The sequence below is a fragment of the Aotus nancymaae genome, unplaced genomic scaffold (genome assembly GCF_030222135.1).
Source record: "Aotus nancymaae isolate 86718 unplaced genomic scaffold, 86718_ANA_hifiasm-v0.15.2.pri h1tg000102l, whole genome shotgun sequence".
Lineage (NCBI taxonomy): Eukaryota > Metazoa > Chordata > Mammalia > Primates > Aotidae > Aotus > Aotus nancymaae.
The window spans coordinates 1,847,953-1,874,000 of NW_026988517.1; the positions used below are offsets into that span (position 1 = coordinate 1,847,953).

At 51.3% G+C, this 26,048-nt stretch overlaps 1 protein-coding gene across 5 annotated transcripts in view; it reads right to left on the reverse strand.

Annotated features, from left to right (window-relative positions):
• The window catches only part of LOC110568922 (tubulin-specific chaperone D-like), a 73,402-nt gene extending 47,903 nt beyond the window's left edge, over nt 1-25,499 (reverse strand). For 4 of the 5 annotated variants that reach the window (XM_064370167.1, XM_064370164.1, XM_064370163.1 and 1 more), the window contains exons 1-6: nt 25,316-25,499; nt 21,660-21,710; nt 18,216-18,313; nt 15,467-15,613; nt 12,385-12,440; nt 4,254-4,386 (exon numbers count right to left, since the gene is read on the reverse strand). In XM_064370167.1, coding sequence (XP_064226237.1) covers nt 4,254-4,386; nt 12,385-12,440; nt 15,467-15,613; nt 18,216-18,313; nt 21,660-21,710; nt 25,316-25,499 — 669 coding nt within the window. Of the gene's footprint in view, nt 1-4,253; nt 4,387-12,384; nt 12,441-15,466; nt 15,614-18,215; nt 18,314-21,659; nt 21,711-22,216; nt 22,932-25,315 lie in introns of those variants that run through there. The other variant, XM_064370166.1, reaches the window with a different exon arrangement.
• Between the last annotated feature and the right edge of the window lie 549 nt (nt 25,500-26,048).

Sequence of the window (26,048 nt, forward strand, 5' to 3'; positions counted from 1 at the left end):
AGCTTTCATAAGCCTTGGAGAAAACCTTTTTACACCTCAGGAGAAAGGGGAAAAATGAACTTCTCTCCACCTCAATGTGGAACTTGGAGATGTCAAAATGAAAAGCACTTCCCCACTCCCGGCTGGTTTGATTTTGCTGCAGGAATTCCAACCTGTTCCAGCAGCTGGCCGGGGAGGGGGCAGTGAGCCGGCGCATCCACCCTCTGGGTATTCCAAATGCAGACTGGACACTGTATGCCTCCCACTTGGGATAGAGGAACAGAAAACTTAGGAACAATCTAGAGAAAAGCAATAAGACTATCAAAGTAAAGAAGTGAATCCGCAGGCAAAGACGCTGCAGAACCAGACAAACGTGGCTGCCACGACCGTCCCAAGCTGAGGAAGGCTCGGAGGCTGGCGCCCAGGGGACACCTCCAGGATGCACCGTGGAGCCCTCCGAGGCAGCCTGAACGCGGCAGCCCACAGCCTCTCTCCAGGAGGCTGCCTCTCCCACAGCCAGCCTGGCCAGGAGGCGGCGCGCCTCACCTACAAGTCTCTGGACAGCCACAACTGGCTCCAGCCCCAAGGCCGGGGAATGCTGCTGACCCAACAGTGTGCGTGGGCAGGGGAGGGGAGCCTCCCAGGCCGGGCTGCTGAGAGCTGCGGGAGACCCCTAGAAGCCTGCCAAGAGTGCAAATTCATAACTGAGCAAAGGTGGTCTCAGACGCTAACTAGACTGAGATCAAATGTGCCTACCCTCCCAAAGCAGCACCCACACTCAGGGCAGGGCTAACAGCCTACCCTGCAGAGCTACTGGAGACCAACAAGCTGTTACATCCTGTGAGACCTCCCACGTGTTCTCCTGACCTGAGACTTCTCACCCACAGCACTGAGTTTTACTAAGGATTTCATGAAGGTTAAATTTCTAAGGATGAGGAAGCCCTAGTTAGAGAGCAGAGAAGCCCAGGAAGCCTCCTCAGATCTTGTGAGTCACAGGTTCTCTGATGGGGTCGCCACCTGGTTCCGGGTGCCAATTATTTTCAGGACACTGCTTTGGCCCCATGGGCTGGTCTGCTGGGTAATTATTCCCCACCCAGAACATGATCATGAAGGCTGTGAGGTTGAAGAGATGCTTACACAATATTCCAAGAAACAGGTGTGGGAGACCTATCCACATGATTCCTGACACACAGATAGGTGCCAGTGTTATCAGTTCACCCCAGTCCAACCTCAGGCTGGGTGGCCCAGTCACAGCATGGAGCCCCTCCCACTGCGATGGGTGGGATCCAGTGGTCACAGCATGGAGCCCCTCCCGCTGTGATGGGGTCAGGTCCACTGGTCCAGTCACAGCATGGAGCCCCTCTCACTGTGATGGGTCCAGTCCAGTGGTCACAACATGGAGCCCCTCCCCCTGAGATGGGTCAGGTCTAGTGGTCACAGCATGGAGCCCTTCCCGCTGTGATGGGTCCAGTCCAGTGGTCACAGCATGGAGCCCCTCCCACTGCAAAGGGTCAGGTCCAGTGGACCCAGTCACAGGATAGACCCCCTCCCACTGTGATGGGTCAGGGAGCTTGGGCAGTTGCCATATGCCATACCACCAGCCGGGTAAGGCGCATGGTCTTCCACACGCAAGTCATACTTCTTGGCAGTGGCAGCCCGTTCTTCTGGGGTCTTAGGGCCCTGAGAGCATGTCCTTTGTCATGTGGGAGGCTGTCTGTGCAGCCAGCACCACAAACACGAAGAAGGTGAAGCCACCAGGATTCCAGGACCCCCACCCCACCCTGGCTGCCACTATCTTCCCCTTCTTCACGTTTCCTCAATGAGACTCAAGGCAAAGAATGAAAAATCCAGTTACACCCAAACTTTCAAATTAACCACGTTTATCCACCACTCTTTACCAGAATTGCCTAAAACATAAACGCACAACATCTCCTGAGGATCCATAGACCAATGGCACAGTGGACACGCCTGAGACCTGCATCCTCCCTGCCCTACACCCCCACACCCCATGCCCTTCAAGGCCAGCCTCAGCCTACACCGACCTCCACGATAGCAATGAATCCTCTTTAAGGACTACCCAGCACGGCTGGAGCAAGGGGTACCTGGGGACACAGACCGCGCACATGTACCTGCAGCGCCCAAAAATGCCTGGTGCAAGCAGGTCCTCTATTTCACCAACACAACAGGTGTGCCACCAGAAAAATCTTTTTAAAGACTTCAGAAACACAAAAACATTCCAAATTTTGTTTAAAATTTTATTAAAAACTAGTGTCATGTACCCAAGGGTACTGAAAGCATTAGGTTGGGTTTTATTTTTTGTTTTTTTGTGGCAGCCTTGCTCTGTCACCCAGGGTAGAGTGCAGTGGCACGACCTCGGCTCACTGCAGCCTCCGCTCACTGCAACCTCCACCTCCCAGGTTCAAGCAATTCTCCTACCTCAGTCTCACAAGTAGCTGGGACTATAGGCACCCACCACCAAGCCCAGCTAATTTTTCTATTTTTAGTAGAGATGGGGTTTCACCATGTGAGCCAGGCTGGTCTCTCAAACTCCTGACCTCAGGTGATCCACCAGCCTCCACTTCCCAAAGTGCTGGGTGAGCCACCACGCCCAGCCGGAAAGCATTAAGTTTAAACAAAAACTTGCACATGAAAGTTCTTAACAGCATCACTCATAACAGCAAAAATACCCAGACAGTGGAACACGATTGAGACATAACAGGAATGTTGCACTAACAACACTGCGGCGTGGATAAACCGTGGACACACCAGGCTCAGCAAAGGCCAGACACAAAAAGCCACGTAGCATACGACTCTGGTGAGGCAAGATGTCCACCACCAGCCAGCCCACACGGACAGAACGTGGATCCACGGTTGCAGGGGTGGGGAGGGCTGACAGAGGGACTGCTTAGTGGGGTCAAGGTTTCTTCCAGAGTAATGACAGTGTCCTGCAGTCAGATAATGGTGATGGCCGCACAGCCTTGTGAATGTACTAAAAACTACAGATCTGTGTACCGTAGACGGATGAATTACTTGTGGTACGTGAATTATTTCTTGAGTTTTGAAAACTGCTAAATCTGTCACATTTATGTGGAAGCTGAGGGAGGCCTGAAGAAAACAGACATCACCTGGGCAGAACATAGGCTCCAGAAGCAATTCTGCAGCGTTCTTACACATCTGAAATATTCTCCTCATCTGGAGGAAAGTCCTTCTGAAGACTACGGCGGCATGACAGGGAAGCAGCAGGCACTGAGGATGCTTCCTGACACCCCTCAAAAGTGCGCCTCCACCCCAAGCTCTCACACCCACAGCCCCCGTCCACTCAGCTGATGGCCTCCCGCTCCCTGGCAGAACCTGCCTCGGACAGCAAGACACCACGGTGAGGTGGCGCTCACCATCTCCCCTAAAATGTACTCCAAACTGTCCTTCCAGGCACAGCGGCTCACGCTCGTCATCCCAGCACTTTGGGAGGCCAAGGCAGAAGGCTCGCTTGAGGCTAGGAGTTCAAGACCAACCTGGCCTACATAGCAAGACCCTGTCTATAAAAAATGTATTTTAAACAAGAAGAACAAAGTGCCCTGCTCCTCAGAGGGACTGCAGGCTCCACAGCTTGAGACGAGAGTGAAAAGTTCTCTCAAAGCCTCACCCACTGTAATTTAAGAGCAAGCAGAGAAAGGCGCTGAACCCACTGTGCCAAGGGCCACAGAGGGCTGCCAGCTCCCCCTCCAGAAGGCTGACCCAAAAGAGGCTTCGTCCTCTTCTGAGACTTGCTCTTTCCTCCTCGTTAGCATAAGGGAAGGTAACACAAGGGATAGCCAGAGCAAAAGGGCAAGGAAAGGGCCAGCAAAGGGCTACAGCCAGGGCACCTCCAGACAAGTGCCAGGGTCTGTGTCCAAACGAAGAAGTCAGGACCATCCAACCCGAGCCCAATGCAGAGGAGCAGAATCAAGGTTCAACTCACCCGCCTTGTTTTATCAGAGCTCGTTCAATCTCTGCACTTTACACAGGAGCTAAGCAGGAGCGCAGATGCGGAGAAACCTGCCCCAAGAGGCCCGGCTGCGCGGCACCACTGCCCTCTGCTGCCCTCTGCTGGCGACAGGCCATCTACCAGCACCGGGGCCTAAGCCAGCCCAGCCCAGCTCAGCCCCCAAGGCAGGACCCAAGCAGTGGGAAGAGGAAACTGCTCACAAGACGGAATCACAGGCAACAGCCCTCCGTGGTCCCAGGTAAGGCGCCATGTCCCTGCTGTCTCCATGGCCCCTGTGGGCAGTGCTCACCAGGGCCTGCAGCATCCCATTCATGGTGATGACCCCCTCGACGTTCTGGAAGGAGGAACGGGCCAGGCTGCACAGGCTCCAGTCCAGGAACCCAGCCATCTTGCTGTGCTTGACATCAGGACGTGTAATAAACCTGCCAAAAGGAAATAAAAGCACAAGCTACAGCTCAACCAAGGCCTCAGCACTGAGACCCTGCCCATGCCTCACCAGCCCACCCCCCACACACACACCCCCATCACACCCTCCCACCTCACATGCCCCTCCCTATGCCAAGACGCCAGCTCTGTGCTGAGTCCTGTCCCCTTCCAGCCAGCTCCTCCTCTCTCCAACCCTGGAAACCAAGTCGCTGCCCTGACCAGGGCCCTCCGCAGCAGGTTCCCCAACACAACCTCTCAGGTGCACCCAGGCCTACCACCCATCCCCTCCCGCCTGCCCCCCAACCCCCCACCTCTTTACCTGTCCCCATCACTGCCAGGGAACCCCTGCCCACTTCTCGGCCCCTCCCTCCACTCTGGACCCTGCATCCTCTAACCTCAGGACACGGTGCCACATGCAAGGCCTGGACCCAGCCCCCCACCTCCCTCCCCTACACCTGCCATGGGTTGTGTGCACAGGCCTGTTTCCACAGCCAGCCACTCCTGCAGCCCCATGAATCTTCCTTCATGTTCCAGGCAGTGCTCACACTCCCCACCCCTCTTGCATCCTGGCCTCAGCAGAGGGCACCCTGAGCACAGAGAGTTATTGGGTTTGTTTGTTTTTTTTTTTTTTGAGACGGAGTCTCATGCTATCGCCCAGGCTGGAGTGCAGTGACATGATCTCGGCTCACTGCAACCTCTATCTCCCAGGTTCGAGCAATTCTCCTGCCTCAGCCTCCCAAGTAGCTGGGACTACAGGTGAGAGCCACCATGCCCAGCTAATTAGCCAGATTCCTCCCTGTTTCTCTACCAACAGCTCATACGGGCCAGGCCTCCAGCTCTGCCTCCCTGATGGAGACTGGCACTGCCACTCAGAGAAGAGACAAGGCCCTGCCCTGCCCTCCCACAGCCCACATTCTAGAGAGAAACAGCAAACAACCGAGGGACTTCCAAAGTGCAAAGAAATGTCACGAAGAAAATGTGGGGAGGGCACGGCCTCATCAGAGAGAGGACTAGAAGCCAGAGAGCCTAACGAGGGGGGCTGCAGAACCTGGAGGGAAAGTGCTGCTGCCCAGGGAAGCAAGAGCCAAGGCCCAGGGCAGAAGGGAGCTGAGGGAACTCAAGGAATGCAAAGGCAATGCGGTCGGAAGCAGAGCAGCTGAACAGGAGAGGTGCCGGGGGCAGGACCAGTAGCGGCCAGGCCTGACCACCTCCTCTTCAGTCTATGCCGGCAGGTCGGACTTGCATCCTGGCCACGTTTCTATGGGGAGATGTGAAGGAATGGCAGTGATGCCAGGAGGGAGGTATGGAGGAGTGCCACATGCAGTGCCCACTAGACAGCTACGTGGAGACCCTAGGCAGCGAGAAGCACGAGGCCAGGGCTCAGGTGAGACGTGGAAGCTGGAGCTGCCAGGCTACGATGCCCACCCTCCCTCCAGCCCCCGTGTCATCTCCACTGGAACCTCGACTCCGGCTTTGTCATTCTTGGCATCCCACCTTCCCAGCCCTCGTTCCAGCCCATCTGGTCAGCCTGCATGAGGGCCGGTCCCACGCTTCCGTCGGGACAAGCCCTCTCAGAGCACCACACATCACAACACTGACATGCAGGAGACAGCCATGCATGTGCCGGTCTACTCCGTCACGACCTTCACGAAACAGAAGGGCTGCCCAGCTGAGGGGACGGCTGGCACCTGCCAACTGCTCGTAACGGCAAGGACCTCACTTCCCTCGGCCACTGTCCCCATGCAACACGCTCAGGGAAGGGCTCAGCGTGAACACTGGGGAAAGAAGACCCTATTTCCAAACACTAAAGAATCATTTAGCCAGACGTGGTGGCTCACACCTGTAATCCCAGCACTTTGTGAGGCCACAGCAGGCGACTCACTCAAGCTCAGGAGTTCAAGACCAGCCTGGGAAACATGAAGAGACCCCATCTCTACAAAAAAAATACAAAAATTAGCCAGGTGTGGCCAGGCACAGTGGCTCACACTTGTAATCCCAGCACTTTGGTAGGTTAAGGCAGGTGGATCACCTGAGGTCAAGAGTTCGAAACCAGCCTGGCCAGCACAGTGAAACGCCATGTCTACTAAAAATATAAAAATCAGCCAGGCATGGTGCTGTGTGCCTGTAAATCCCAGCTGAGGCAGGAGAATCATCTGAACCCGGGAGGGAGAAGTTGCAGTGAGCCAAGATTACACCATTGCACTCCTGCCTGGGTGACAAGTGAAGCTCCGTCTCAAAATAAATAAATAAATAAAAGAAAATTAGCCAGGTATGGTGGCATGCACCTGTAGTCCCAGCTACTTGGGAGACTGCGGTGAGAGGACTGCTTGAGCCTGGGAGGTGGAGGTTGCAGTTAACTGTGATCACGCCACTGCACTCCAGCCTGGGCAACAGAGACCCTGTTTCAAAAAAAAAAAAAAGGAAACTCGTGTGTCCTCCCCAGATTTAACTTTAGTGCATCTGCAAAAGGAGCCCAGGGCAGTCACTTCATCACAGAAGGCAGCAGCATCGAGGTGATGACAAACCCACACACACTGAGTTCCTACACAGCATTACAGATGAATGTAGAAGTGGGATACAAAACCCCAAATGAGTCAATAATTCTGTCTTAAACAATAAAACGTAGAAGAAATATAAATACTTGTTAAATCTCTTAACAAGTTAAGACTTCAGGCTTATAAGTAAAATTAACTAAATAAAAGAGAAAACAAGGTTTGACATTAAAATTAAAAGTACAGTCCAAAAAAATAAAGGAAAAGCTAACAGCCACCGGGGCAATCCCCATGGTCCTTCACACAGAGGAAACTCACACCACTGGAGAAGAAAAGGCCCCACAGAGCCCACAGACACCCAGAGTCAGGTCACGAAGAGGAGGATGTACGCCTAAGGCGAGAGCAATCAGAGCGATGCCAGTTAAACATCTGCAACAATTAGAGGGCGGGGCATTCCTGAGCGCTGGCTGTGCTGAGCAGGCAGCTGAGAGCCTCCAGGTGTACAGACCCCACACCGCTCTCATGGCCTGGGCCCCAAAAGTCCACCTTGAAGGGCCCATCCTCAGGTAACAATCCTGACACGAGAACACATCTGTACCCAAACCCAGGCATCCGTCACTGCTGGCAAGAGGTAGGAAGTGACAGAGCTTACCGCAGCATCGAAACACAGAACTGATGGAGTCACTCATCAGCAGTTACGTGGAATTAGGCAAAAAAGCATGATGCTGACTTGGTAAGATCATGCTGTGCAAATTCAATGCCGTAACAGTACAAAAAAGATAAACACAGTATATGTACTGTGTATGAAAATCACCTACGTAATTTTTTTCTAACTTCCATGTTTCAAGATTTCCAACTGTTTTTTGAGACAGGGTCTTGCTCTGTTGTCCAGGCTGGAGTGCAGTGGTGCGATCACAGCCCACAGCAACCTCAATCTTCTGGGCTCAGGTAATCCTCCCACCTGAGCCTTAGGAACAGCTGAGACCGCAGGCGCATGCCACCATGCCAGGCCAAGATTTCCAACTTTTCTGCATATAGCATACCTCCTTCTTTTTTTGAGACTGAGTCCTGCTCTGTCGCCCAGGCTGGAGGGCAATGGTACAATCTCTACCCACTACAACCTCCACCTCCTGGGCTCAAGCAATTCTCTTGCCTCAGCTTCCCAAATATCTGGGATCACAGGAACGCACCACCAGGCACAGCTAATTTTTTTTTTATTTTTTAGGGACGGGGTTTCATCATGTTTGCCAGGCTGGTCTAGAACTCCTGACCTCAGGTGATCCACCTGCCTCGGCCTCCCAAAGTGCTGGGATTTACAGCCATGGTGCCTGGCATACCTGCCTTTTATAATCTGAAAAACAGCTGTCTTTTTTTTTTTTTTTTTTTTTTTTTTTTTTTTTTTTGAGACGGAGTTTCGCTCTTGTTACCCAGGCTGGAGTGCAATGGCACGATCTCGGCTCACCGCAACCTCCGCCTCCTGGGTTCAGGCAATTCTCCTGCCTCAGCCTCCTGAGTAGCTGGGATTACAGGCACGCGCCACCGTGCCCAGCTAATTTTTTTTGTATTAGTAGAGACGGGGTTTCACCATGTTGACCAGGATGGTCTCGATATCTTGACCTCGTGATCCACCCGCCTCGGCCTCCCAAAGTGCTGGGACTACAGGCTTGAGCCACCGCGCCCGGCCAAAACAGCTGTCTTAAAAAAATGTACCAGGCACTGTGGCTCACACCTTTAATCACAGCACTTTAGGAGGCCGAGGCGGGTGGATTACCTGAGGTCAGGAGTTCGAGACCAGCCTGGCTAACATGGTGAAACCCCATCTCTACTAAAAATACAAAAATTAGCTGGGCATGGTAGCACACATCTGCAATCCCAGCTACTCTGGAGGCTGAGGCAGGAGAATCGCTTGAACCCAGGAAGCAGAGGTTACGGTTAGCCAAGATTGCAACACTGCACTCCAGCCTGATTGACAGAGTGAGACTTTGCTTTAAAAAAAAAAAAAAAGGTAATCCGTATGAATAGAGACTTTTTTTTCTTTTTTTTCACTTTTGTTGCCCAGGCTGAAGTGCGGTGGCGTGATCTCGGCGGCTCACCACAACCTGCGCCTCCCAGGTTCAAGTGATTCTCCTGCCTCAGCCTCCCAAGTAGCTGGGATTACAGGCATGTGCCACCACACCAGCCTAATTTTGTATTTTTAGTAGAGACGGGGTTTCTCCATGTTGGCCAGGCTGGTCTCAAACTCCTGACCTCAGGTGATCCGCCTGCCTCGGCCTCCTAAAGTGCTGGGTTACAGGTCTGAGCCACTGCACCTGGCCTTTTTTTTTCTTTTGAGATGGAGTCTCGCTCTTGTTGCCTAGGCTGGAGTGCAATGGTGTGATCTTGGCTCACCGCAACCTCCATCTCCTGGATCCAAGCAATTCTAGTAGCTGGGATTACAGGCATGTGCCACCATGCCCAGCTAACTTTGTATTTTTAGTATAGACAGGGTTTCTCCATGTTGGTCAGGTTGGTCTCGAACTCCTGATCTCATGTGATCCTCCCGCCTCAGCCTCCCAAAGTGCTAGGATTACAGGCGTGCGCCACCGCGCCTGGCCAAAGGCATATTTTCTATTAAAGAGTTTCTAAGGCAGCACTCAATCTGCATGCCCTAGTAACAATATAACACCAAGCGCCACCTACAACACTGCGGATGTTGGCAAGCTCGGTTAATCAAGGGAGATAGATACAGCTGTAGAGTGGCCAGCAATACAGGGGGAAGCAGTCAAACCTGAGAGCAGAGTGGGCTGGAGCTGGCAGATCCTCCCTGGAGAACAGAAAACGAACCTGCACTGCAGACAAATGCTGGCACAGGACACCTCACAGTCCTGGCCTTACTTGTAACAATCCCCACCAAAAAGGCGTCTGAGAAGTACAGGGAACCCAGAACCTGCGGTGAGTCTGAGAGGTGACCAAGGAACTGGCCCAACTGTAAGTGTGCTCTTCCACTGACAGCATCTGCCATTCTCAAACAATCCAAGAATCAGAGTGCGAGACCAAGGGGGAGAATGGCCCCAGAGCACCGACATGCCCACCCATGCATCCACACAGAGCACCCACGCGCCCACCAGGGCACCACCCCTCCCAGATCGCAGGCTCTGGTGCTCCTGCACGGAAACAGGCTCGGCCGAGAGAAGCACCTGCTCTTCCCGGCACTAGGTGGCGCTGCAGCGTCTCACCAGGTTGTCTGCCTGGGATCTGGAGCCAGAGCTCTCACTTTTCCTGGAGGATCCCACGAGGAAATAAACACTCAGGTTCTGCCTCCCCAGCCAACAGGCAAGGCATTCCACAAGGCCAAGTCCAGCATAAATCTACCAAACCTCAGTAATGCTGCTAAGAAAAATAAGAACAGGCTGGGCACGGTGGTTCATGCCTATAATCTCAGCAGTTTGGGAGGCCAAGGTGGATGGATCACTTGAGATCAGGAGTTCGAGACCAGCCCGGCCAACGTGGTGAAAGCCCACCTCTACTAAAAATACAAAAATTCGCCAGGCGTGGTGGTGCATGCGCCTGTAATCCCAGCTACTTGGGAGGCTGAGGCAGGAGAATCACTTGAACCCAGGAGGTGGAGGTTGCAGTGAGCTAAGATCGCACCACTGCACTCCAGGCTAGGCAACAAGAGTGAGACGTCATCTCAAAAATAAATAAATAAATGAGAAGAATAAAAGCAGATACTACTTTCCACTTAACAAAGCTGGAAACATTTTTAAGGTCTGACCTAGCTGGTAAACACGGGGAAAAAAGAGCTTTCAACTTGTCCAGCCTCTCCAGCAACTGCATTAAACCCTGAAAATGGTAATTCCACTTGTAGAAACTCATCCCTAGAAGTCATTCAGAATGGTACAAAGTTTTATGTGGACTGTTCACAGCCCTGAGTTTTAATACCAAATTGGGAGGGCAGCAGTCTAAATGTCCCACCACAAGGGACTGGTATAAAGGACATACTCGGGCCGGGCACAGTGGCTCATGCCTGTAATCCCAACACTTTGGGAGGCCAAGGTGGGCAGATCATGAGGTCAGGAGACCAAGACCATTCTGGCTAACTAACACAGTGAAACCTCGTCTCTACTAAAAACACAAAAATTTAGCTGGGTGTGGTCCCAGCTACTCGGGAGGCTGAGGCAAGAGAATCACTTGAACCCAGGAGGCAGAGGTTGCGGTGGGCCGAGACCGCACCATAACACTCCAGTCTGGGCAACAGGGCAAGACAACATTTTAAAAAAAAAAAAAAAAAAAAAGAAAGGACACACTCACACCAGGTCATCTGGTTTTGAAAGAAGACACTGACGCGCGAGGCCCATCTCCTAATCCGAGGTGCAAAAAAGCGAGTGCAGCAACTCAGCCACGGACACAGTTGGCATTGGCGCCACCCCACGGGGAGACCACGGAGAGGCAGGGAGATGGGGGCCATCACACCCCCACAGGATAAAAGCACTCATGGTTTTCATTTTTTTATACATCATACTCTATTATCTAAATACACACAGACTACTTTTATAATGAGGAAAAAACGATAACCTTTTCATGTCCTTATAAGACAGGAAGCAGCCCCCGCCCTCTCAGGTGCAAGGGCCTCACCTGCTCCAGGGGACCCAGGAGTTCCTTCCTCAGCTCCAGGCTGTCACGAACACCTAATCCAATGCCTCCAACTGCCCCAGAAAGGAAGCTTCTCTCCTCCGACTTCTCTGAGAAAGAAGCTGTGCAAGTTGCAGCTACCCATCCAAGTGAAGGTGACACTGCATGAGGCACAGACCATCTTCCCCATCACAGCCACCGAAAGGTTTTACGACCAGCCTCCGCCTTTCACCATCATACGGGGGAAAATGCCACATTTTCTGACTTAGTAAACTACATACATACTTAAAATCACGTGCCAGGTAAAGTACTGATTTAGAAAAATTGCCTTCTTCCCTCTTGCCCCTCATGAAACAGGTTCGCTCAGCCTATACACATACTCTCGGCACCCTTCCAACACTGCAGGCCCGCTGAGCTCCCCAGAGAAAACCGCCTTCCCGTCTGTAGCACACGTGGGGTGCAGTTAACACAGGACGTTGGGGGATTTTCATCCCCAGTCACAGTGGCCCAGCCACCACCTATCACCTCCACGGGAGACGGTGCAAGCTGTTTCTCGTAACTGCCACCCCATCCCTGTGCCAGGGCTGTGTCCCAGGGAAGATGGCCACACCTCTTCTAGACCTGCACTCCCATCGACAGACCTGTCAGGTGACCCCCACCAGCACCCCAAACCAGCACTGAGGGTGGTCATTTCAGGGTCAGAGGTCTTCTGTGCCCAAACAGTGCTGCACGCTCCCTCAGAGAAAGCCAGAGTCTGAGGAGTCCAAAGACTACCCTAGGTCCTTTGTCTGAGGACTAAAGACACGCATAAAACACTGAACAGCACCCAAACAAACCCCTCTCAGAACCCACCAGCAGCCACACACCAAGAAATGCACCACAGAAACTTACCTGGACACGAGGACGGCCGCTCCATCTCGGGCCTTGTCACCAACAACCAAGTAGGACTGCAAGAAAGGACAAGCACAGACACGGTCACACCTGCACATGCCAGCCTCAGGGACCCCACAATCGCCAGTCCCACCCTCACCAGCTCCCCAAGGGCCCAGGCTCACAAACCTTACCAGCACAGGCCTAACTCCAAAGCTGCAAAAGAACCTCTTTTCAATTTGAGCCAAGGGCTCCAACCAGGTAAGTGCCTGAGCTACACAGAACATTTGATCACACCCCGTTGAAACACACGTTTGCAAGAATAGAGCAGGAAAATGTAAACAAACGAGTTACTCAATTGTAACAAAGAATCAAGAGTATTCACTGAGCACCTGCTATGCCTTCCAGCACATGGGATCCATCAGTATTTGAGTATTCAGACTAGATAGGAGGCCACATCCAAACTGAAGAGCACCTAGATTTACTACAAATGCATCAATTTTTTTTAATTTTTGGTTTTTAATTTTGGGGGTACATAGTAAGCGTATACACTTACGGGATTTTATTGCTGTTTTGAGACAGGGTCTTGCTTTGTGGTGTGATCAAAGCTCACTGTAGGCCGGGTGCTGTAGCTCATGCCTGTAATCCCAGAACTTTGGGAGGCCTAGGCAGGTGGATCACCTGAGTTCAGGAGTTTGAGACCAGCCTGGTAAACATGGTGAAACCCCGTCTCTACTAATAATACCAAAGTTGGCAGGGCATGGTGGCACATGCCTGTACTCCCAGCTACTCAGGAGGCTGAGGTGGGAGGACTGCTTGAGCCTGGGAGGCAGAGGTTGCAGTGAGCCACGGCTGGACCACGGCACTCCAGCCTGGGTGATAGGGCAAGAATGTATCTCAAAAAAAATCACTCACAGCAGCATCAACCTCCCAGGCTCAAGTGGCCCTCCCACACTCAGCCTCTGGAACAGCTGGGACCAAAGGTGGGTATCACCACACCTGGCTAATTTTTTTTTTATTTTTGGGCAGAGACTGAGTCACATTATATTGCCCAGGCTGGTCTCAAACTCCTGGGGCTCAACCTATCCTCCCGCCCTGGCCTCACAAAGTGCTGGAATTACAGGCGTGAAACCACAACACCCAGCTAGATTTATTTTTAGGAGGGCTGCCTTAAAAGGTTTGCAATGCTCGTCTTAGCTACTTTTCTTCCCCAAAATGATACACTTAGAAAATCTTTTTGTCCAAGGCAGGCTTTCTAAGGACGATCACAGACTGTCAAGTCTTCACATACCGTGCTCCCTTTGACCTGGAAGTCCCTCTCAGCAGACAGGTAAATGAGGGTGGGCAAAAGGTTCTTCATCACCACACTACTTCTAACATAACAAAACTAGGACAAACAAAATGTCCATCTATCAGAGAGAACTTTTAAGTCAGGTTACAACAGAGTACTTTTCCCATAGCAATTATGAGGGGGACACTTCTGACATCACAAGACACTCAGAACATGCTGCTAAGGGGAAAAAGGCCTCAGAACAGCAGGTCACGGGGCAGCATCGAGCCCTGATGAAGAGCACAGAGTCCAGAGACAAATCGCCCGGATTCTAACATGGGGCCACCGCTTAGGAGCAAAGCACACTAAGTTATTTATTTTTATGCCTGTTGCCTCCTTAGTTATATGAGGATAAGAATTGTCAACAGCCTCGTGAAGGAAAATTAAATGATTATTAACCACAGTTAATAAATTAATCACTGATGATCTATAAATCATCAATGTATAAGTTAATTTTTTTTTTTTTTGAGACAGTCTCACTCTGTTGCCCAGGCAGGAGTGCAGTGGCGCAATCTCGGCTCACTGCAATCTCCACCTCCCAAGCTAAAGCAATTCTCCTGCCTCAGCCTATTGAGTAGCTCGGATTACAGGTATGTGTCACCAGACCCAGCTAATTTTTGTATTTTTAGTAGACACAGGGTTTCACTACGTTGGCCAGGGTGATCTCAAACTCCTGATCTCATGTGATCTGCCCGCCCCAGCCTCCCAAAGAGCAGAGACTACAGGCATAAAACACTGTGCCCAGCCCAACGTATAGGTTAAATTATTAATCCATAAGTGATTAAAGATTAATCTATGAGTGTCTGAATGGTGCCAAGCATACGGCAGGCACTCAGTGAATGCTGACCAGGGCTATCGCAGTCAGTGTGGCAGGAAGACCGTGGCGACCAAAATGGCTCATAGCCTGATAGGCTCCTAGTGCTCACTTGTCTGGGTTGGACTCGGCGACTTGCTGCTAACCACAGGATCTGGTAGAGGTATGGGATGTCACTTCCACATCAGGTAACATATTACCATGACTTCCAACTCATTAGCAGGGTCTCTCCCTTGCAGTCTTTGATGGAATAAGCCACTATGCTGGAGGGGCCCAGGTGGCAGTGAACTGAGGGCGGCCTCACTCCAATGGGCTTGGGGCAGAGGCTGCCCACCTCAAGTTTTGACTGCAGCTGTCGGCAAGCTTGACACAGAGGACCCATCTCAGCCATGCTAGACTCCCAACTCACAGAAACTACGTGAGGATAAATGTGCGTCCAACATTCAAGTTTGGGTTATTTATGAAGCAATAGATAACTAATACAATAAGCTGTGTTTATATGCAGAATATTTACATCAGGAAAAGTTTAAAGAAAATAAACAACAATCATCTCTTGGCACCAGAATTTGATAAACTTAAATTCAGTATTTTTCTCGCCTATCTTTGTTTTCTAGTTTTCCTACAAGTAAATGTGTATTATTTACATAATGTTAAGGACTAAATGTAAAATGGGCCTTATTTTCTCTTACCATTGCCACTAAACCCCTTATCTGCCATGATTACCCTCAACAGAGTATCTGCATTACCCACAAAGAAACAAGATTTACTAATTCAACCCAACCCCTACATGAATTACCACAGTTTCAAAGTAAGTTACCACGTGGGAGTTCACCTCACTGAAAAAAACAACACCTGGATAAATATATATCAAAAGCTTACTGAGTTAAACACTGATATCAAGACAGCATGAACATGATAGAGAATACAAACTGGCAGCTAATTATCTGCATAATATTTACCTCTGCTATTTGGAGAATACGGTCCATTATGGACATTCGTGTTTGCCCAGGCTGGGTGACGAGGTTCACGTCAAGGTGAGAAAAATCAAAAGGAATCAGGCAGGTCACAGAGAGCCATAGCAAAAGCATGTAGCGGGTTTCCCAAGTCTAAAAATTAAATCACAGTAACAATGAGTCTTGTTTGAAAAGCAGAGGCCACTGGCCACAATCTATCTAAAGTCACTGCCCTCCATGGCCATTCAATGCTCACTCTAAAGCTATTCAAATGTTATCGCCCTCAGGGCCAGAAATACAGGCCATTCACCAGCTCCTCCCTACATCCCTCCAGAATCCCCACCACACACAAATGGCCATAACTTGGCTAGCTCAGCAGACAGACATCAAAATAAACAAAGTAAATCATAATACATCACAGCTTCTCTTCACTGGCACTTCTCAACATACAAACTGCCTTTTGAGAAAGTAAAAAAAAAAAAAAAAAAAAACAGATAAAAAGAAAAAACACTGAAGAATAAAGAAAAAAGGACAGGCACAGTGGCTCTTGCCTGTAATCCCAGAACTTTGGGAGGCCAAGGCAGGCAGATCACCTGAGGTCAGGAGTTCAAGACCAGCCTGACCAACATGGAGAAACCACGTCTCTACTAAAAACACAAAATTAGCCGGGTGTGGTAGTGCATGCCTATAATCCCAGCTACTCAGGAGGCAGAGGCAGGAGAATCACTTGAACCCGGGAGGTGGAGGTTCTGGTGAGCCGAAATGGTGCCATTGCACTCCAGCCTGGGCAAGAAGAGCGAAACTCTGTCTCAAAAAAAGAAACACAGAAAGACAGAGGGAGTGACGGAACGGGAGGGGAGGGGAGGGGAGGGGAGGGGAAGGAGGGGAGGGAGGGGAAGGAGGGGAAGGAGGGGAAGGAGGGGAAGGAGGGGAAGGAGGGGAAGGAGGGGAGGGAAGGAGAGAGAGCAGGTGAAGGAAGGATGGAAAAAAATTCTCAACTTGTACTAAAAAAACAGTATGCTTTCTTGGCTTGTAATAAAAAGGAGAACCCTCACTCTCTCAGTTTGTAATAAAAAGGAGCACCCACACTCTCTCAGCTTGCAATAAAAAAGGAGAACCCTCAGTCTCTCAGCTTGTAATAAAAAGGAGCACCCTCACTCTCTCAGCTTGTAATAAAAAGGAGCACACTCACTCTCTCAGCTTGTAATAAAAAGGAGAACACTCACTCTCTCAGCTTGCAATAAAAAAGGAGCACCCTCACTCTTTCAGCTTGCAATAAAAAAGGAGCACCCTCACTCTATCAGCTTGTAATAAAAAGGAGCACCCTCACTCTCTCAGCTTGCAATAAAAAGGGAGAACCCTCACTCTCTCAACTTGTAATAAAAAGGGGCACCCTCACTCTCTCAGGTTGAAATAAAAAAGGAGCACTCTCACTCTCTCAGCTTGTAATAAAAAGGAGCACCCTCACTCTCTCAGCTTGCAATAAAAAGGAGCACCCTCATTCTCTCAACTTGCAATGAAAAAGGAGCACCCTCACTCTCTCAGCTTGCAATAAAAAGGAGCACCCTCACTCTCTCAGCAGGGAGCTGACTGCACCACAGCACTCTAGCCTGAATGACAGAGCAAGACTCCATCGCTTTAAAAAAAATAATAATAAGGCTATCCTTTCTTCCTAAATTGGTTAATGTTATTCATTACCACATTTAAGGAATCATTCATTCAGTATGTTCACTTAAACGACCGTGCTGTGACATTTATGACGAGTAAGTGTCCATAAACCTTAAAGGCCCAAATTCATTAACACTTCCATGAAGCTCACTTCCATGAACCTTCCGGAGAAATCCTACACTCAAACATCGGAGTCACAAAGCCTGCGTGTCCCAGGCAGCCCACCCGCAGTGTCCTCTTACTGGCCAAGGACTCTCCCACCAGACAACAGAAATACTGCAATGCGTCGTCCCTATGAACCCCAAGCCCCACCTGATACGGCTGTTGAGTACTCCCATGGCCAAAACTGCCAACAGGGAGCCTGTGGGCCAGCAGAGACAACACCTGCAAGCTTGTAAGAAACGCAGACTATGCGACCCCACCCCAGACCTACTTGCTCAAAATCTACAGCACAGCAAGATTCCCAGGAAATTCATCTGTACATTAAAGTGTAAGAAACACCTCAATTTCCACAGTCTTGCTCTGTCACCCAGGCTGGAGTGCACTGGCACCATCTCAGCTCACTGCAACCTCCACATCTCAGGTTCAAGTGATTCTCCTGCCTTAGCCTCCCAAGCAGCTGGGATTACAGGCATGTGCCACCATGCCCAGGTAATTTTTGTATTTTTAGTAGAGACAGAGTTTCACCATGTAGGTCAGGCTGGTCTCGAACTCCTGAGCACAGGTGATCCACCTGCCTCGGCCTCCCAGAGTGTTGGGATTACAGGCATGAGCCACCGCACCCTGCCTGCTTTTCCCTTGAAGAAGCTTTTCTGATTTCGTCTCATCTCCACCCCATTCCTTTCCTAGCTAGGTGGTGCTTCAATCTATTCAAATGCAAGAAGCTAAACATCTTGACACTATTTCAGCCAAAGGGCCCATATCAAAAAATTCTGATCCCAAACATACAGTAAAAAGGGACAGAATTAAACACACAACTTGTGTCTAAGAACTATCTTTCTTGAGAAATAACTTTTGGAGGGTATCCTCTGGACCATGCATGTTATGAAAGTAGCTGTCAACTCTGAAGTGCTATGGAAAATGTTACCTTGGTGATGATGTAAAGAAATTTAAAAGCCAGATGTACAAGGGAAGCTGGAGATGTCTGATCTCGCACTATGTCCAACAACGAGTTCATCATCCATTCTAGGGAAAAACACACGAAACACGTGCTATGAAAGTGAACATCACCATGACACTGAGGCTGGCGGGGGTGGTGGCTCACACCTGTTTTCCCAGCACTTTGGGAGGCCACGGTGGGAGGATCACTGGAGGCCAGGAGCTCAAGGCTGCAATGAGCTATCATCCTGCTACTGCACTGCAGCCTGGGCAACACAGCAAAATCCTGTTCCTTTTTTTTGAGACAGTCTTGCTTTGCCACCCAGGCTGGTGTGCAATGGTGTGATCTCAGCTCACTGCAACCTCCACATTCTGGGTTCAAGCAATTCTCCTGCCTCAGCCTCCCAAGTAGCTGGGATTACAGGCATGTGCCACTACATCCAGCTAATTTTTTTGTGTAGTTTTAGTGGAGATGGAGTTTTCACTATGTTGGCCAGGCTGGTCTCAAACTCCTGACCTCAGGTGATCCGCCTGCCTTGGCCTCCCAAAGTGCTGGGATTACAGGTGTGAGCCACTACGTCTGGCCCAAAACCCTGTCCCTTAAAAAACAAAAACAAACAAAAAGACATAGCTAGGTTAAACGTAAGTGTAAGGAAAAGGGTATTCCAACCAATCGCTAATCATGAGAGAGTGGAGTGGCTCTGTGATTATCAAAGTCAACGTCAACACAAGTAATATTATCAGAGATAAAAAGGATAATTCATAATAATACAGGATCCGTTCATCATAACGACTTAAAAATTCTGTAAGTACATACACCAATCTATAGAGCTTCAAAATAAGCAAAGAAAAAGCTGCGAGAAATGAATGGAGAAATGGTTGAAAACTTCAACACTCCTGTCTCAGGAAGTGATAGAACAAGAGAGCAGAAAACCACTAAAACCTAAACAGCACTATCAACCACCTTACTCACCTTACTTACGTGACATTTAGAGAACAACCTACCCAACAACAGAACAGACATTTTTCTCAAGTGCACATGGAACGTTCAACAAAACAGACCATATGCCGGGCTGCAAGTCTTCACACATGGAAAGGACCTGCAGATTGCATCTGGGAAATGCAGAGAACAGTGAGACGCACCCACTGAAATCAGAGCGAGTGATAATACTAAGTGCTGAAGAGAAACCCAGGGCAGCTAGACTCCTCATACCTTGTTGGCAGAGACGGTCAACAGTACAATCTTCATGGCTCGGTATGGCAAGTGATTATGAGTCATACATTTTTTTTTTTTTTGGAGACAGTCTTGTGCTGTCACCTTGGCTCACTGCAACCCCCGTCTCCCGTGTTCAAGTAATTCTCATACCCCAGCCTTGTGGGTAGCTGGGACTAGAGGCACATGCCACCACACCCAGCTAATTTTCTGCATTTCAGTAGAGATGGGGTTGCACCATGTTGCCCATGCTGGTCCGGAACTCCTGGGCTCAGGCAATCCACCTGCCTCAGTCTTTCAATGTGCTAGGATTACAGGTGTGAGCCACCATGCCTGGTCAAGTCATACACTTTCTATGAGTCATTGACTTTCTGCAACTCAGTAATTCCACTGTTGCATGTTTTCCCAAAAGAAAATAAAACCTGTTACTCAAAGACTTGTACATAAACATCTTCACAGCAGCATTTTTTTTTTTTGAGATGGAATCTCGCTCTGTCACCCAAGCTGCAGTGCAGTGGAGCAATCTAGGTTCACTGCAACCTCCGCCTCCCGGGTTCAAGCGATTCTCCTGCCTCAGCCTCCAAAGTGCTGGGACTACAGGCGTGTGCCACCATGCTCAGCTAATTTTTTGTATTTTTAGTAGAAACAAGTTTTCACTGTGTTAGCCAGGATGGTCTCAATCTCCTGACCTCATGATTCGCCTGCCTCAACCTCCCAACGAGTAGCATTACTAATAATAGCCAAAAACCAGAGACAACTCAAATGTCTGTCAAGATAAAAAAAAATAAACAAATTGTGGCTTATCAGCACAAGAGAAAAGGAATAAACTACTGATACACACACCAACAATGGTAAGTCCCAGAGATGTTACTTTAACCATGGAAGCCAAAAAGTAAAGAACACATACTGAATGATTCTAGAACAGGCAAAACTAATCAACAGTAACATTAAGCCACAGTGGTTGCCTTGGGCTGGGGTGAGGGGACTGACAGCAAAAGGACATAAAGTAACTCCTTGGGATGACGGAAATGTTCCATATCTTGATAGGGCAGGGTGTATACATTTATCGACACTCGAACATCTTACTAAAATGGGTGCACTTTATAAGAGACAAATTTTAAACTCAATAAAGTTAAAACTCAATAAAATTTTCTAAGAATAAAAATGTATAATCGTGGATAAAGAGTAGCATTATTTACAAACCGTATAATTAATTACCTGTTAAGAAAACCCAAAAGAAACAACTGGCCAGGCACAATGGCTCACGCCTGTAATCCCAGGACTTTGGGAGGATGAGGCAGGTGAATCACCTGAGGTTATGAGTTCAAAACCAGACTGGCCAACATGGTGAAACCCCGTCTCTACTAAAAATACAAAAATTAGCTGGGTGTGGTGGTGGGCGCCTGTAATTCCAGCTACTTGGGAGGCTGAGGCAGGAGAAATGCTTGCACCCGCGAGGCAGAGGTTGCAGTGAGCCGAAATCACGCTATTGCACTCCAGCCTGGTGACAGAGGCAAGACTCCATTTCTAAAAAAAAAAAAACTGAAAAACTACTGAAGTAAACATTTCATCACACAGTGAACCTCACAGACATGATGCTAAGTGAAAGCCAGTCCCAAAAGACTTCACACTGTATGATTCCATCACATGAAATGCTGCCTACAGCCCACACAGCACGGTGGCACATGCCTGTCAGCCCAGCACTGTGGGAGGCAGAGGCGGGCAGATCATGAGGTCGAGATCGAGACCATCCTGGCCAACATGGTGAAACCTGGTCTCTATTAAAATGCAAAAAAATTAGCCAGGCATATGACACACACCTGTAGTCCCAGCTACTCGGATGGCTGAGAAGGCAGGGGAATCACTTGAACTCGGGAGGTGGAGGTTAAAGTGAGCCAAGATCGCGCCACTACACTCCAGCCTAGGAGACAGAGCGAGACTCCATCTCAAAATAAAATAAAATGAAATAAAAATAAATAAATAGCAGAGGAGAAAGTAGCTCAGACACATCTCCCCAGAGCCCCCAGCCTAGAGTGACATCTGGAACTCAAGCCACTATCCCAAGTCAGCTAAAACCAACCAGCTGGGACCTGCAAGCAAGACAGGGACACTTCTTGGCACTTTATCCTGGCAAAGCACATGCATGTGCTAGCACCATACACCGAGGCCTCTGTGGTCATCCATAATTAAATGATCAAAATCAGCAGCTTTTATTCTTACCTAGGTGTGGGTCCAACAGATGAGGCTGCTCCTCATATTTGTTCATTATTCCTAAAAACAAATATAACATGAAAATTAATTATCATTAGGCCAAACATGCCCATGAGCCTCAGAAACCCCATTTTCCCTTGCTAGCTTCCACAGAACAGCTCCGTCTCTTCCCCAGCCTATGCTGCTCTCAGGAGCACACCTCCCCTCTCACTAACAGAGGCCACATAGGTCACCTGGAGGGAATGCCCCAACTCCCTGTGGCCTTTCAAGGGCCGCCGTGTCCCAGTCACGTGCAGTTTGTTTGCCTGGCACGTCTATTTTTCGCATCCTCTTCTCCCACCTCCTCTATCCTCTTCCTAACAGTCCCCTCCTCGCCTCTCCCCTCCTTCACTCTCCCCTGCCTCTGCCAGCCATTAAGGGCCAAGCTTAATGCTGCCCTTGTGAGACACACATCCCTGGCACTCCTCTCACACTCCCCTGCCAACCACGCCTGTAAAAACAAAATTCTCAGCCCCCCAGCCATGTAATGGACCCTTCCACTTGGCCAAGGGCACGCCAAACTTAACCTGAAAAATTAGTTCAGGCCTCACGATGGGAAGGGAGTTGGCGGGGGTGTTGGACAGGCTTCATTAAACCCTCCTCCCGTTGGAACTCAGGCACAGCTGATGAGTACTAGCATTAAAATACTTCAGTAACAGTAAGTCACCAAGTTCCAGCCTGACTCTAGTACAGCACCACATGCCAGACAGCACGCCCCGAAAGAAATCAAACAATTTTTCCCTAAAATATATTTCTTTGACATACTTCGAAATGGCCCTGCAAAGTTGTCTCCTGTAGGCAAAAGCTACATTCTGTAGAAAATCCCTTTCCTTTCTGGGTCTTTTCCCTAATCCAGGAGAGAATTAACTAAGTCTGGTACCTTTTTAGTCTGATAAAAAGCATTTATAATCTATTCTCTCTGAAACCAGCTAACTGGAAGCTTCATCTGCATAACAAGAACCTTGGTCTCCACAATTTATCGTAACCTAGACAATCCCTTCCTTGGATTCAACCAATTACCAATCGTAAAATATTTGAATCCACCTATGACTTGGAAGCCCTCCCACCCAAGACGTCCCGCCTTTTCTGACTAGACCAATGTACATCTAACATGTACTGACTGATGTCTCATGTCTCCCTAAAACATGTAAAACTAAGCTGCAGCCTGACTTCCTTGGGGACATGCGACCTCCTGAGAATGCCTCACGGGCAGTCCTTAACCTTGGCAAAAGAAGCTTCTAAACTTACTGAGACTTGTCTCAGATACTTTCTGGTTTACATATCCAGGCACTGCTCCCTTCCACAGCCCTGCCAACTCTTCCGATGCACGACTCCACAACCTCCCTGACCCTGAGCCACCTGCTCTCCACTCCTCTCAGCAGCTGACTGCTTCTGTCCAATCCAACAGCTCCCACTTCCACATCTGAACACACTCACTGCTTCCCAGCAAAACTGCCCTTGCAAAAATTATATCAGTGAGAAAATTATGGCAATGGGGGAGATTTGATCCAGCCAATCTCCTCATGCCTTTAGTCTTCAAGCTGCCATGCTACCTTTGGGAGACATTTACTTTGTAGTTTAAATGGTAAGAGCCCTTCCCCAAAACTCAACTGCCTTTGTAAAGCTCATGAGAGGCCACCAGGCTAGGAGGAGGAGGAGCCTGAATTCCGCTAAGGTGTAACATAAACAACTGCCGCCATTATTCCTGGGGTCACAAGACATGCAAGTTCCCCAGGTACTCCTGCAGGCCACATCACTGTTGCAGAACCTGAGACTGGCCTTTAGAGATATGTTTTCAGATTGTTTACATGTCTGACACCTACACTAGCATCCACCAGGCTCCACCGACCCAAGAAGGCTCCACCTGGACCCGCCCACTGCTCTTGGAGCCCCGCCCAGAAGCTATTCAGCACACAGGATCATTTCCGACTCCCTATGATTGCACACCCCTAACCAATCAGCAGCCATCCCTGCCCTTTCCCCCAGATTGCCTCTAAAAAATCCTGGCCCCCAAATTCTCAGGGAGGCTGATCTCAGTATTAATAAGACTCCAGTCTCCCTTTCAAACAGCTCTGTGTGAATTAAACTCCCCACTGCAATTCCCCAGTCTTGACAAATGGGCTCTATCAGGGCAGCCTGCAAGAACCCATTCCGGCCGGGCGCGGTGGCTCACGCCTGTAACCCCAGCACTTTGGGAGGCTGAGGCGGGCGATCACTTCAGTCAGGAGTTTAAGATCAGCCAGACCAACATGGCAAAACCCCCTCTACCAAAAATACAAAGTTAGCTGGTCATGCTGGCGTGCACCTGCAATCCCAACTATTCCGGAGGCTGAGACAGGAGAATTGCTTAAACCCGGGAGGCAGAGGTTGCAGTGAGCCGAGATCGCGCCACTGCACTCCAGCCTGGGCGATACGGCGAGATTCCATCTCGAAAAAAAAAAAAAAAAGTGAAAAAAGGAACCCATTGGGCTGTTACAGCAGGAACGAGAACTCTGGCTTCCCTGGTTCCTGAATGAGGGTCCCTCACCCCCGAACAGTCCTGCGAGAGATACCGTTATCGACCCCAGGCAAGTATCAGGTACTCAGGCAGGGGCACCTGACGCCCAAGCCCACACTCGCCCACAGGCCCCCACCCGCCTGACTCCTAAATCAGAGCGCTGTCACTCCGAACCGAGGAAGGCCACATTACGCAGAAGCTCCTCCTATCGAAGAGCCCACAGAGATGAGCTTACTGCATCACAAAACCCTGTGTCACTAACCACGAGACCCTAAGCACTTGCTTGGAAATAACCGTTATGAACGGCTACAAAGCGGGTCTGAACCCGGAAAAGTGAGGCTCACGGAAGGACGAACACCCCGCACACCACGCACACCTCGCACCCCCGGACACCTCGCACCGCCGCACCCCCCGCACACCCCTGCACACCACGCACACCCCGCAAACCCGCACCGCCGCACCCCCGCACCCCCCGCCCCGCCGCACCCCTCGCACACCCGCACCGCTGCACCTCCCGCACCGCCGCACACCTGCACCCCTGCACACTCCGCCCCGCCGCACACCCTGCAAACCCGCACCCTCCGCACCACCGCACACCCCGCACCACCGCCCACCCCGCAATCCCCGCACTGCCGCCCACCCCGCACCCCAGCACCCCTCGTAACACTGCACACCCCGCATCCCTCGCACCACCGCACACCCCGCACCGCCGTACACCCCACATCGCCGCACACCCCACACCCCCACACCCCAGCACAGCCGCACACCCCGCACCGCCGCAGACGCACGGACCCGCCGGCGCGCTCCACGCGGCCTCCCCGGAACCCGTAGCCTTTGTCTGCAGCAGGTTTGGTCCCCGCGTCCTCCTCTCACTCCTCCCGTCCACGCAACGCCCACAAGAAGCCGGCTCGAGGGAGCCGGCCTGGAAGTCCACCCTGCGGGGCTGACCCGCCGCCCGGCGCGCCACGGGCCCCCGAGAGTGGCGCGTGCCCGCCCCGTGCACCCGACGCCGCGCCGCAGAGGCCACGGCCCGCGGGACCGCGTACGGGCAGCCCTTACAGCGGCCGGGGATCCCCGCCCGGGAAACCGCCCCGGCGAGGCAGGAAGCGCGCATGCCCCGCCCACGCACCGCGGAACCGCTGCAGGGCCACCTCATGCGCCTTCCCGCCGCCGCGCACCTCCCGCAGGCGGCCCAGTAGCGCCCGGGTCTCCGCGCTCTCGCCGAACGCTGCCAGCGCCGCACCGCCGGCCAGCCCCACGTTCTCCGCCTCCTCCTCGGGGCCGCCCGCGGCCGGCTCGTCGCTCAGGGCCATGTCGGCGGCCTGCGGACCCCGCGCGCCGCCGCCTCACGGGCTCGCGGCTCCGACTCCGCTGGAGCGTGAGCGCCGGGGCTGAAGCATGAGGGAAGAGGAGGAGGCGCCCGCCGAGGCGGCAAGGGGCGCGGCCCCGCCCCACGACCTCCAACCCCGCTCGCCGGCCTCGCTACGGAACGCGCCGGCCGCCAAAATACCGCGCGCGAGACGGCGCCGTGCCCGGCTGGGCTCGAGCAGAGGCGGGGCTCGAAGGCTTTGGAAGAGCGCGCCGCGGCCCCCACTGGGCGGGAGTGGAGCCCGGACCGCACGGCTGGGCCTGAGGCGCAGAGGGCGGGGTGGGACAGGGGGTGGAGCCTGAGGCGCGGAGGGCGGGGCGGGACAGGGGTGGAGCCTGAGGCGCGGTAGGAGGGGAGGGACAGGGGGGTGGAGCGTGAGGTGTGGTGGGCGGGGCGGGACAGGGGGTGGAGCCTGAGGCGTGGCCGGCGGGGCAGGGGATGGGGCTGCTGGGTGGGGCCGATGGATGGCGGAGTGGAGGCCGGAGCTCGGCTC